The sequence below is a fragment of the Mirounga leonina genome, unplaced genomic scaffold (assembly GCF_011800145.1).
Source record: "Mirounga leonina isolate KUSES-001 unplaced genomic scaffold, KU_Mleo_1.0 Mir_171, whole genome shotgun sequence".
Classification (NCBI taxonomy): Eukaryota; Metazoa; Chordata; class Mammalia; order Carnivora; family Phocidae; genus Mirounga; species Mirounga leonina.
Window position 1 is genome coordinate 10439318 of NW_023270436.1, and position 13038 is coordinate 10452355.

At 49.2% G+C, this 13038-nt stretch overlaps 1 protein-coding gene across 4 annotated transcripts in view; it reads left to right on the top strand.

The window, feature by feature from the left end:
* The window catches only part of TPCN1 (two pore segment channel 1), a 65160-nt gene that overhangs the window by 26760 nt on the left and 25362 nt on the right, over positions 1–13038 (top strand). For all 4 annotated transcript variants that reach the window (XM_035017051.1, XM_035017050.1, XM_035017052.1 and 1 more), the window contains exon 3: positions 8407–8522. In XM_035017051.1, the coding sequence (XP_034872942.1) occupies positions 8407–8522 (116 nt within the window). The remainder of the gene's footprint in view (positions 1–8406; positions 8523–13038) is intronic.

Below are 13038 nucleotides of genomic sequence, written 5' to 3' on the forward strand. Positions count from 1 at the left end.
CCTCTGTGGCCACTTTTCCAGCCTAGGAAGTGGGAAGCAGTGTTCGGGGGCAGGGAATTAGGACCCACGTGGTGCCCCAGCACCCCCACCCCCAGTCTGCAGGGCACTGAAAGTGCTTCTGGACTTGGCTGCAGGGCTGCCCCCTCTGCGTGAGGGCTGCCTATAAAAGGAACAGGGCAAGCTAGGGGCTCCTTGCCTTCCATCTGCGCCCTTTGTATAATCCCTAAATGTGCCGCCCAGCCGCTGGGGCCAGGTGTGAAGGGGGCTCTGTGAAATCTCCCAGGGCTTTCCTGAAAAGCCCTGCAGCCTGCCCACCGCTCCTGCCCCCCTCCCCAGGGCCTTTCAGCCCTCCCCACATAGAAGAGCCACAAACAAGCTATGGGGCTTTGCCAAGCAAGCCAAGTTCTGTGTTCTGAGCAAGCATCAGGTTGAATGGTTAGAACAAAGTCCGCCCTGGAGGGGAGACTCCTCCATTCTTTCCTCTTGGCTCTGCCAATCACATTTTTCCTTTTCTTTTTAAGGTTCTGCCCTGAATTACTCTTATGCGAAATAGTGCCTCTCCAGCAAATCCTTAAAAGAATGATCTTAAGAAAACAGAGATCAAGTCACTGCCCCTTAACACCCTCTGGCACTCCCTCTGCAGTCCCGAGGGGGTTACCCGCCAGGCTCTGTGCATACTTCCTGGGCCTTGCCCTCCCGTCACTGGCCCGGGAGTTTGCTTCTGGAATCTTCGGGGAAGAGCTTCATTTCACTTCAGTGCAGATGTTTGTGGAGCATTCGTCCGTCCATCATGCCCAACACTGTTCTGGGCCCTGGGGACTCCACAACAAGACCAAAGTCCCTGGCCTCACAGAGCTGACATTTCAAGCAGGGAAACAGGCACTAAATAGGCCAACAAGTAAATAAATGCCCTTCCAGGTGGTGATGCAACCCCAGGGGGAAGCACAAGGCAGCATGAGGAGGACAGGGTGTGCCAGTGACTTCCAAAGATGTGAGAAAGCCGGGGAGGGCGGAGGGAACAGGAAGTGCAGAGGTCCTTAGGCAGAACCTTCCAGGCCTGTCCCAGGACAATAAGGAGGCCAGCGTGTCTGGAGCAAGAGGGTGGGTGGGGCGAGACATCTCAGTCTCATACGCCATTTTAATCCAGGGAAGGACTCTATAGAGTTTTCTCGGGAATTGGAGGCTGCAGTCTATTTGGGGCAGAGGAGTGGTATCATCTGGCTTCGGTTTTTAAAGGATTATTGTTATACTGAACTACAAAGTTTACTTAAAACACACACACAACAAAGGACTTTTCTGACTGGCCTAGAGACTAGACACACTAGACACAGGCAGGGCGGGGAGCCGGGAACCCAGTTGGCAGAAGGGGCTGTGCTTCCCCAGGGGAGAGGTGGCTCGCGCCACGGCAGGGGGCTTGAACGGGTAAGTCATGGGATCTTACCGGCCGGGTGCAGCCAGATTCTGGGCATCATTCAGTGTAATGAATGAAGGGCATAGGAGGGGCTGAGCCTCCTGACTCCCATACACTGTTCACACCCCAGCTCCCCACCTGCCAAGCACACGGGGTAACCCTCCTCTGCGGTTTAGCATGGTGCTTCCGAACACAGACCTCGTTCACTTTCTAAATGTGTGAGACCTGGGGCAAGTTCACACATGGCTCTGTGCTGCCATTGCCTCGTCCGTAAAATGGGGACAATCATGGTCAGTTGGGAGGATGAAGTTCATGTGTATATGGAGTGTGTAGGAGAGTGCCTGGCACAGGGGATATGGGGTGTAAGTGCGAAGGTCCCTTATTTAGTCAGAGGCTGAGTTGCTGAGCTCTGGGCTCTGTAGATCTGTGGGGCTGCAGTTAATCAGGGGAGGGAGAGGGAAGAGTGTGCTAAGAGACGCCCTTACCCTATCCGTGCATCCAGGCAGTGTTTGTGGAAGGCTGTTGATGACTAGCAAGGTCTAGGCGGCTGGGCCCTGCCCCACGGGAAGCTCATGAATTTTGAGTTGTCTTTAAGGCCATCTGCTCCTACCTGCCTATCCCTTCGGAGTCTCTATGTACCTGTAAATACATAGATGCTGGGAATTGCAAGGGCAGCTGGTCCAACGCCCTACTTGCTGAGTGAACCTCCTTTGTGTTGAAACATCCCCATGGATGGCTGTAGAACCTCTTCTTGAGTCCCCCTGGTGATGGGGCACTTGCTGCCTCAGCGGACAGGTACCCCTGCAGGGCCGGGGCTCTCCAGGTACCTCCAGTCCCCGCTGCCCCGGGGATGCCCACCAAACAAATGAGTGCTTGAACAAGGCAATTGTTGGTTTAAAATAATTTTATGAAGAATTATTTCAACTTACAGATCATATTTAGAATGAAATAACAACTATGTGCCCTGCTGTAATGGGGCCTAGCATTTGCTAACTTACTTTAGCAAAGCAGACATGACAGCTAAAGCCCCCGCTGCCCAGGGCATCGTTGGTCAGCTCTGCTTGGTGGAAAGGCCCTCCCTGTTACATCCCCTCTGGGGTCCTCGTTCTGCCCTTTGCAGCCCTGCAACACGTCTGCTCTCACACATCTGTGGCCTAGGAGCACACGTTTTATCTCTGTGGTGCTCGCTGTCACTTGGGGCCCCCCGCGTCCTCAGCACTCCATAGTAACCAGCTGCCCTCTGGAGCCCCGCCCGTAAGCGCCAGGCTGACGAGCTACCCGTCTGTTAGAGCTTGGGAAGGAATGTGATTCCAAAGACCCTTGCTTGCCCGGATGCGTATCAGCTCCTTGCAGGGTGAAGAAGTCTGAGTTTTTCCTGAGGGCAAGCCATTCGAGATTTTAAGCAGCAGAGCATGACTTAATTGATGCTTTGCCGACCTCATCCTCCACCAAGATGCCTGGGGTCAGGTGGCCGGGAAAGGCCCGGGGCAGCGAGAGCCAGTCTGGGGGCTGTTGCTGTCTTGTAGGTGAAAGGCAGGAGGCCAGCGAAGGTGGGGAGTGGAGATGGGTTTGAGAGAGGAGATCCTGCCAGAGCTGGTGACTCACTGGCCATGATGGTGGAGAGCAAGGCAATGTCAAAGCTTTCCATCAAAGCCTGGAAGCCTGGTCCTTCTCCCCGTCCCAGTGGTCCCTGTGGATTTCAGAAATGGGAAGGAGCTGTTGTTTGGGGCTTTGAGGGGAAGATGCCACGGGGCACCTGCTCCCAGATAAAAACCCACTGGTGTGAGCGTGAGTGAGGTGCTCGGGTGGCGAGGAGCGGCCCGCGCGGGGGTATGCCGTAGCCCCCCTGGGCACAGTGGTGTGTGGTGGAAGTGATGAAGGCCAGAGGGGAGAAACTGGGAGGCCTGAGGGAGCTCCTGCGTGGGAGGAGGAAGCTGGATCCATCTGCCGAGAGCCCCGAGAGGGAGGAAGGGCTGGGAAGGTTCGCACAGAGGCTCTCTGAGGCAGGGGCTCACACAGATGCCAGCGTCTAGTACCGGCTGGGCAAGTGGCACTAATGTCCGCTGCCATCTGTGCCGGCTCATCGCCGCCCACCCCACACCGGCCCCGTGATTTCTTTCACCTAGAACTGCCATGGCGTGTGAAGGTCGCGGATGGCGGGCGCAGGCACGCGAGGTCACAGCACCGTCCAGCTGCCTGCCGGCGGCTTCGCCTACTGGGGAGGCACATTTCAGCTCCTGCTTCCCTGGTCCACACCAGCACATCCAGGAAGGCAGTTTGACCTTCTCCTGTCCGCGCCTAGGGCTTAGTTCTTCCAGAAATGGACACTGGGAGCGGCGTCGGGAAAACCTCCGGTAGAGAAGGACCAGAACGGTCAAGGGCGAGCTGCAGCCAGATGTGCCACCTCCTGTTTGTAACTTCATCGAGGGATGGAACTGCTGCTGTATATTTCCTTTTTTTGGCACTACGCTGACACCCTTTCGAGGCTTCCATTTCTCAAGAAGAAACGGAAGGGGCACGTAGCCTGCTGACGAGGAACTAATCACCCAGTTCGGTCTTCCAGCCCTGCTTCCCGCTCGCAGCTTGGCCTCAGGAAGGTACCTGGCCTTTCTGCAGGATTGTCAGGAGCATTATGTAGGTCAGTGGGTATAAAGCACTTAGATATGTGTTATCTATCGCTCTACAGCAGAGCATCCTAAAACATAGTGCCTGAAGATAGCAGATATTGCCTTGAGATATTTTGTGCAAGAGCCTGCAGTTTGGGCAGGGTCTGATGGAGGGGCTTATCTCTGCGCCACGTGGTGTCAGTTTGGACACTTGTCTGGGGCTAGAGGATTTGGTTTTGAGATGGCTCATTCACCTGACTGGCAAGTTGCAGGCTGGGGGCTGGGGGCTCAGCTGGGCTGTGGACAGGAGGCCTTGCTTTTTCTCCCCGGGCCTCTCCGCCACACAACATGGTGGCTAGGTTCCAAGACCAAGGGTCCCAGTAGAAAAAGATGGGGACGTACTTATGACCTAGCCTCAGAAGTCATTAGCATTATGTCCTCCATCCTGCATTGGTCAAGATAGGCACAAAGTCTCACCTGGTTTCAAGAGGGAGACACAGGCCCCACCCGTTTGTGGGGAAGTAGCAAGGTTCTAGAAGAGCACGTAGGATGAAAGATCATGCTGTGGCTGGATTTGGAAAATACAGTCTGCCACAGCATAAGTTTTGGCATGCGGTAAGCCTCAATAAATGTTTATTACCACTGGTTAAAAACTATTGTCAGATGTCCTTCTTCCCAGACTCCTCTCTCTTAGAGGGTGGTCGTAGGGCATAGTGGTTAAATGCATCTGTTCTGGAACCAGGCTGCCTGGGGTCAAATCCCGGCTTGGCCCCTTAGAGCTGTGTGACCTTGGGTGAATTGCTTAATCTCCTCATGCAGTAGCATTTATGATAGTACATACTGTTTGGGATTGTAAGGATTACATCAACATGGAGCACAAAGCACAGAGCTCACAAGTGGTGTTAACCCTTACTTTTCTTATGTGCTTCCATTGGTGCAGTCCCTTCCAGAAAGATTCTCCTAGTTACATATCCTAGCAATGGAGATGAAGCTCAATCCGGAGTAGATCTCTGAACTGGAAATCCCTGTGTTTCCAGAAGCCTGAAGGTTGGGAGCGGAGAGAGGGAAGTGTACTGTTATAAGGAAAAGGTTCTTATCCTATGCATGAAGTGACACAATATCACTTGAAAATAGACTGTGGTAAATTAAAAATGTGTACTGTAAACCCTAAAGCAACTTCTAAATAACAGAAGAAAGCACTGTAGCTAAGCCAACAAAGGAGATAAAATGGAATCATAATAAATATTCAGTGATCCAAAAGAAGGCAGAAAAAGGGAACAAAGAACAGATGGGACAACTATAAAAAAATAGCAAGACAATATATTTAGGGGCGCCTGGGTGGCTCAGTCGTTGAGTGTCTGCCTCTGGCTCAGGTCATGGTCCCGGGGTCCTGGGATCGAGCCCTGCGTTGGGCTCCCTGCTCAGTGGGGAGTCTGCTTCTCCCTCTCCCACTCCCCCTGCTTGTGTTCCCTCTCTCTCTGTGTCTCTCTCTCTCAAATAAAATCTTTAAGAAAAAAAAAATAAAAATAAATAAATAAATATTCAGTGATCCAAAAGAAGGCAGAAAAGGGAACAACGAACAGATGGGACAACTATAAAAAAAGAGCAAGACACTATATTTAAATCTTAACTCTATCTATAATTACATTAAATATGAATAATCTAAATACTCCAGTTAAAAGGCAGAGATTTTCAGACTGGATGGGGGAAGCAAGATCAAACCATATGCTGCCTCCAAGAAACACAGTTTAAATATAAAGACACTAAGAGATTAAAAGTAAAAGAATAGAAAAAGCTACACTAATCACTAGTCAGGAGAAATAATCAGAGAGACTGTGGACTCCAAGAAACAAACTGAGGGTTCTAGAGGGGAGGGGGGTGGGGGGATGGGTTAGCCTGGTGATGGGTATTAAGGAGGGCACGTACTGCATGGAGCACTGGGTGTTATATGAAAACAATGAATCATGGAACACTTCATCTAAAACTAATGATGTATTGTATGGTGACTAACATAACATAATAAAATAAAATTTAAAAAAGAAATAATCAAAAGCTGGAGTGAATATATTAATAATAGATAAAGACTTGTGTATATTTAGAGGATACATGTATATGTGTATGTGTGTGTATATATTATATATATATATACACACACAATCTCAAAATTCAAAAATAAGAAAATAACCCAAAAAAGAAACAAAAGATTTGAAGATGCTTCAACTAAAACAAGCAAATGGCAAATAGGCATATGGAAGGACGCTCAAGATTATTAGTCCTAATGCATATTAGAAGTATTAGAATGGTCAAGATTAAGAAGACTGAGCATGTGAGGTATGGGTGAGGGTGTGGAGGAATGGGGACTCCCCTGCACTGCAAGTCATTTGGAAAACAGTCTGGCAGTTTCTTAAAAAGCTAAACATACGATCTAGCTATTTCACCGCTAGGTATTTACGCAAAAGAATTGAAAGCCTGTGTCCATGCAAAGCCCTGTGCATGCATGTTCATAACAGCTTCATTTGAAATAGCCCCAAACTGGAAGCAATCTCAGTGTCTACCAACAGGTGATTGGATAAACCGAGGTATAGCCATACCATAGAATACTACTCAGCCAAAACACCAGAATGAGCTACCAACACACCATACAACATGGATGAATTTCAAAGTAGTTACCCTGAGGGAGAGAAGCCAAACCAAAAAGGCATACGTACTCCGTGATTTTATCTGTGTAAAATTCTGAGATGCAGATCCATCTAATGGTGACAGAGCACAGATCAGTTGTTGCCGGGGCATGGATGGGCAGGGGTGGGCATGAAGGGGTGATGGATGTGTGATCTTGATTATAGTGATGGTTTCACAAGTGTGTGCATGTATCAGAATATGTCGGATTCTGCATTTTACTGTGTGTCAAATATATCTACATAAAGTTGTTTTTAGAAGTGGACCCGACTGCCCTTGGCTGGCAGTTCAAGCTTAGAAGGACCAGGTATGACCCTGCAGCCATAGGACCCCTGCCAGTTTTCTCCCCTTTCCTGTCTATTTGGTGAGCTTTACACATCTGCTTCCTGCCACCTCTGCATATCTCCTTATCCAAACATATTTCATTCTTTATTTTTTTTGGAGGTGGATCAGTTTGAGTGTGAATTGTGGGCAACCAGATTCTCATCCTAGATGATGATAAAACTTCCCAATAAATTAACAAGTTGAAAGTCATTTCTCGGTGCCTTTGCTTACTATGTATCAGTAGACACACTTGAGGGTTGTGACAAACCCAGTTCAGACAGGCTTAAGTATAAAAGGACCTTTATAGGCTCAGATTTTGGAAATGCTAGGAGGTGGCTATCAGGCATCTCTCAATCCCAGGGTGAAACTAATGTTATCTCTGTGATTCTTTTGTTCCCTGTTGGCTTCCTTCCCAGGCAGGCTTCCCTCACATGGTGGGGTGGAGGCAGCGACCCGCAGCAACAGGGCAAGAGCCCCTCTGTCCCCAGTGGTCCAGGGAAAGTCCAAGTTCAGCCCTGATTGGCTAGGCTTGGGACAGCACCCCCTGGATCAGTCCCTGTCCAGGGAAGTGAGGTGCTTTAACTGCACCTGCCGTGGAGCCAGGGGTGGAGTCAGTCAGAGACAAAGAATGGGTGGAGAGTAGGGAGAGGATGTTCTCCAAAGGCAGATGGGTTCTGTGTTATGGAAGTAAAGAGGCATGGGCGTCAGCAGGGAAAAAAAAATACAGATGACCCTGCACCAGGGAACAAATCCAATTATTTTTATGTTTTAACCAAGTAGAATATTAACATGCTTCCAAAAGTCAAAAGTGTACAAAAAAGGGGCACCTGAGTGGCTCGGTCGGTTAAGTGTCCCGGCTTTTTATTTTGGCTCAGGTCATGATCTGATCCCGCGTCAGCAGGCTCCATGCTCAGTGCAGAGTCTGCTTGAGATTCTCTCTCCCTCCCTCTCCCTCAGCCCCTCCTGCTCGCTCACTCGCTCTCTAAAATAAATAAATAAATCTTTTTTTAAAAATGTTCAAAAAGTTCACTTCCTTTGAGTGACACTTCTTTGCTGCTCCCCACACCCCTTCTAAGTAAATTTATCCTTTTTGTTTCTTTTTGTAAAGATAGATATCTGTATGTTTTCTTGTTCCCTCCCTTTTTTTTTTTTACAGAAACGATAGCATATTATATGTGTTCTTTTGCACTTGCTTTTTTCATTTAACGAGAGAATGAAAAGCAGTTTTAATTAGCCACGCTAATCCTTGCTATTATTCCACGGGATCGAGCATTGACTTGTAGATAATGGGATATATGTGTGAGCATACGAGCCTTTTCTTCTGGTGAATGGTGTCTTTATCCTCTTGAGCCAGGGTTGTAAGTGAATCTCTCTCTTCTTCCTATGCAGATGGAGGCAGCTATGCCATCCACGACTCCCGGACCGCCAGTCTAGGCTCAGGGGGTGAGAGTCCCACCGGTCACAACTGGGAGATCAATTATCAAGAGGCAGCAATCTACCTCCAGGTGAGTATCTCCGATCGGGATCTCTGTTTCCGGTGCCTGTTGGCCGAGTCGCATAGCCAGGGCTCTGTTACATCCCCAGAAGTTCAGTTCTGGCTCCGGTTCCTGTCCCTGCTCCATGTGTGAGCTTCTCATCTGTAAGATGGGGAGAGCCAGCACGATCGTGCCCAGATGGGGAGGGCGATGTGCGTGGGCTTTCTTGTGACCCCCCAGGATGTGGCCCTGCCTGCCCCCGAGTCTCCCTGAGTCTATCCGCTTGGCCTTCCCTGCCCTGGTCCCCCTTCTCAGGGGCACACTGGCATCCAGTTCTTGAGGGGGAGTTTCTCTAAATACGTTACACTATAGCAGGGGTTTGTCAGCCCAGTATGGGAACTTAGACACCTTTATTCCTTTCCTGTTAATTTGCTCTTGCTTTCATGTTTGCTGTTTCTTGCTTGGTACTTGGTTGTTTTTTGTTGTTGTTGTTTTCTCTTTCAAAAAAAAATACTTTCTAAAATATTAGAAGTAATACGTGCTCATTGCGGTAAGTTTAGGCACAAAGGGGCTGTGGAAAAAAACATTCACCTAAGTCACTGTCAACATTACTGAAGAATAATACATAGGTTTTATGTGTTTTGTAATTTTAAAGTCACGTGGTATCTACAGTTGTATAGTCTTTTCTTTCCCATAGTGTGTAGCAGAAGCTTTTTTCTTAGTTTATTATAACTCCTATAAACAGATTTTGATGACTTTATCATTATATCTGGTAAATGTATCCTAATTTACTTAAACTATCCTGATAAGGCTGAATATTTTCCCTTTTTATGCTTCCCTTATTATATATCATGCATTTCCCTATTATAAATTATAATCCGAGGACCATCTATGCAAAGAGCTATTTCTCTTTCTCTCTTTAATATCCAGGATTGTTTTATTAGGCAAGCCTCTAGGAAGTGGAATTACCAGATGGGGAGGAATCAACATTTTTAGGGCCCTTGATGTACAGTTACCGAGTGTTCTCCAAAGGGGATATTGCCTCCTTAACTGCCTGTCTCCCCATCTGTGGCATCGCCATTTTAATCTTGCCCTTCTTGTCACTGTAAGATTTCTGTTTCTTGTGTGCACGGAGTAAGAGTCTAGGTGAGGAAATGGAATCTTTCTGAAATTCATTCGAATCATAATTTTCCCTAGTCTTTTCTCTTTGAAGCAACTCTCACATTGCAAGTATGTGTTTTGTTACTTCTTTTGAAAGATTTCATTGCATTTGGGTATTCAGTAGTCGTTCAGTTGTCTTTATGCTTCTCTTTTTTTTTTTTTTTTTTTTTAGTGTTTTATTTATTTATTTGTCAGAGAGAGAGCACAAGCAGAGAGAGCTGCAGGCAGAGGCAGAGGCAGAGGGAGAAGCAGGCTCCCCGCTGAGCACGGAGCCCGATGTGGGGCTCGATCCCAGGACCCTGGGATCATGACCTGAGCCGAAGGCAGATGCTTAACCGACTGAGCCACCCAGGCGCCTCTATGCGTCTCATGTTTTATGCAGCGTCACAGGAGTTGTACCTCTCAGCAGGTGCATTCCGATCCAGGTTAAAGCAATAGAAATGTTTCAGGGACATTTTGGCGAGCTCAGGCATGCCTGTTGATCCCCCAGGGATCCCCGCGCACCGTCACCTTCTCCAAGGTTCACTAGATGCTGGAGAAGAGCACGGGATGGGTCAAAACACAGAGGTAGGATGGCCTGGGGGACTTCAGAAATCTGGTAATCTCTTCTCTCCTTAAGCGGCTGAGAACATTAGTAATAAAAATACCTGTTTTTAAGTGGGCCGCATTCTAACAACCCCCCTCCCCCCAAGGTGGCTTGATTGTCTCCCATTTACAGACTAGCAACTGACACTCAGGGGAGCTAAAGGAGTCCAAGGCCACCCAGCTAGTAAGTTACAAAGCGTGGATTTAAACCATGTCCAGCTCATCTCCAAATGATGCTCTTTCGGGCGCCTGGGTGGCTCAGTCGTTAAGCGTCTGCCTTCGGCTCAGGTCATGATCCCAGAGTCCTGGGATCGAGCCCCACATCAGGCTCCCTGCTCCACGGGAAGCCTGCTTCTCCCCCTCCCGCTCCCCCTGCTTGTGTTCCCTCTCTTGCTGTCTTTCTCTCTGTCAAATAAATAAAACCTTTAAAAAAAAAAAAATGATGCTCTTTCTTCTGTACATTGTTGCTTCATTTCTATATGTGACCACATGTATCCATTTGAAAATGGGCCATGTGGTTGTGGAAAAAGAGGCTACAGAACTGCAGGTGTAGTGTGATAATTTTTGTATAACATTTATACACACACACACACACTTAGGTTCATACACATATATAGCAACATATATCTGTGTGCGCGCGCACGTGCGCACAGATCCCCACTTACATCTGGAAAGTTATTCATCTAAATATTAAAGGTGATTATCTTTGGCTGACAGAATTTTTATTGCCTTATAGTCCTGTGTGTTATTTGAATTATCTTACCAACAATGCATCGTTTTTTAAAAATAATAAAAATAAAAGCAGAACCTGGATGCCTCAGAATAGTAGCCGTGGCTGGCTGTTTTGGTGTCAGATAGTCTTCTTTCTCCTGCTCTGCGGCTGAGCTGCAGCATGGCCCCTGAACCAGGTGGTTGGTGTGCTTGGGTAATTGGCCCCTTGCCGCTTGAAGGGTACCTGGTGCCTGTGGTTTCCGCTCTTCCCCAATTTTACCTGTTGACTCGCTCATCCTCGGCAGTCGTGTGCTCTGCTCTGCTCCACAGTCCTCGTGCCTCTGAGACAGTACTTGTTTCCTGGGTGGAATTTCTGCCCCAGGGAGCAGAGAGCGAAGCCAGAAGTCATAGACAACTGGCCTGTCTTCTTATTTCTCCTAATCTAGTTCATGATCGTCAGCGAGGAAACAAGGCCAGTGTTCTTGGAGTTTGGATCAGAATCCAGTGCCATGAGTAATATTTCACTCTATCCTTGGTGCTAGAGACCTTATCTTCTGTCTCGCCTGGCATTTCCTCATCCTAGAGGTAAAACCCGAGCCCCCCTGTCAGTGGTTTCCGCTAGCTAGACCTTCATTCCTGGCTATTTACTGGAAGACATTACCCGAGAATTGCATTTTCTAGTAATCTAAGCCCGAAGCTTCCCAGGCCCCCCTGCGTGTCCCCCCAGCCACGGTGGTGCTGGTACAAACCACAGCCCTGCACAGATCACAGGACCGTGAGCGAGGCTTGCCAAGTGTGCCTGCCGTTTGACTGCCAGGATGTTTGTTCCCTTTGTCTGGTCTGCCCCTGTCGAGTCTGTGGCTTGTCTTTATTTTTTGGTAATGAGGGTAGTGATGTGTCTGGCTTCAGGGAAGTGACTCGCTCAAAGCTACCCTGCAAACCACAGCTGAGGTCAGAGCTCGCCGCCCCGCGGCTACTGGGCAGTCCCCGGGCAAGCTGGGGCCTGGGGAAGTGATCTCTGGCAGGAGTAGTTCATCCTACCAAACATCCATTAAACACCTACTGTGTGTACCAGGCATCGTGCTGGGTGAGAGTTGACAATGTCCCTTGCCAGGCCAGAGTGCTTTCCATAGCACAGTGGGCCCCTCTGGGCCCAGAGCCCTCCTTCCTGCAGCCTGCGGCTTTGGCCGGAATCGCTGTGGTGTGGGTTAGTCTCACCTCCCTGGAATAAGGGTTGTGAGCATGGGGAGGGTGGCCTTCATCCCAGAAGAGCCGAATAGCTGGAAGAGTTGAAGGTCTGACCTCATTCCAGGACAGCTGGAATGCTTCCAGAGGGCTCTGGGTCAGGAGACCTGGGTGTCCATTCTGGCTCCACCACTTTCCCCTCCAGGAAATGAAGCCAGCAGGAAGAGTCTATGCTGAGTGTCTGTGCTGGAAGTGAACGAGCCAGGTGCTCTCAGCTCAGCACTGCTGACATTTGGGGCCGGATAACTCTTTGTGGTGGGGGCATCTTCTGTGCATTTTAGGGTGTTGTGTGGCACCCCGGGATTTGCACGCTAGTTGCCAGCAGCACCCCCAGGGGTGATGAGCAGATGTCTCCAGGCCAGGTTGGGGTGGGGTAGGCGGGGGGGCAGCATTGCTCCCAGTTCTGAAGCGCTAAAGCAAGGCGATGCATGCAGAGCATTACCAAGTGAGTTTCCACTCCGAGTTGGCTGCTGGATGGAGTGCAGATGTGACGGAGCAGATGAGGTGGGTGACCCTCTTCCCTGTGCCTACCAATTCCAGGGAGGCAGTGAAGATCCCCGCCCCCCCCGCCCCCCCCACAGCCACCACCACCAGAAGGCTGACCCTAACAGGGAGAGTGGCCCTAGAATGTCATCTCTTGTAGTCACAAGTGGACCGCTCCCGGGGCTCTGTCATTTAGTCTCCACATCAGCAGCAGGAGACTAATCACAGAGCCAGGGCGTGGGACCCAGACTGCCCAGCTCCATAAGCTCAGGTGCTACTGGAGCTTCTGTACCTCGATTTCCTCATCTGTCAAATGGGATAATAAAAGCACCTACCAGAGAGGGCCGTGGTCAGGAGTAAA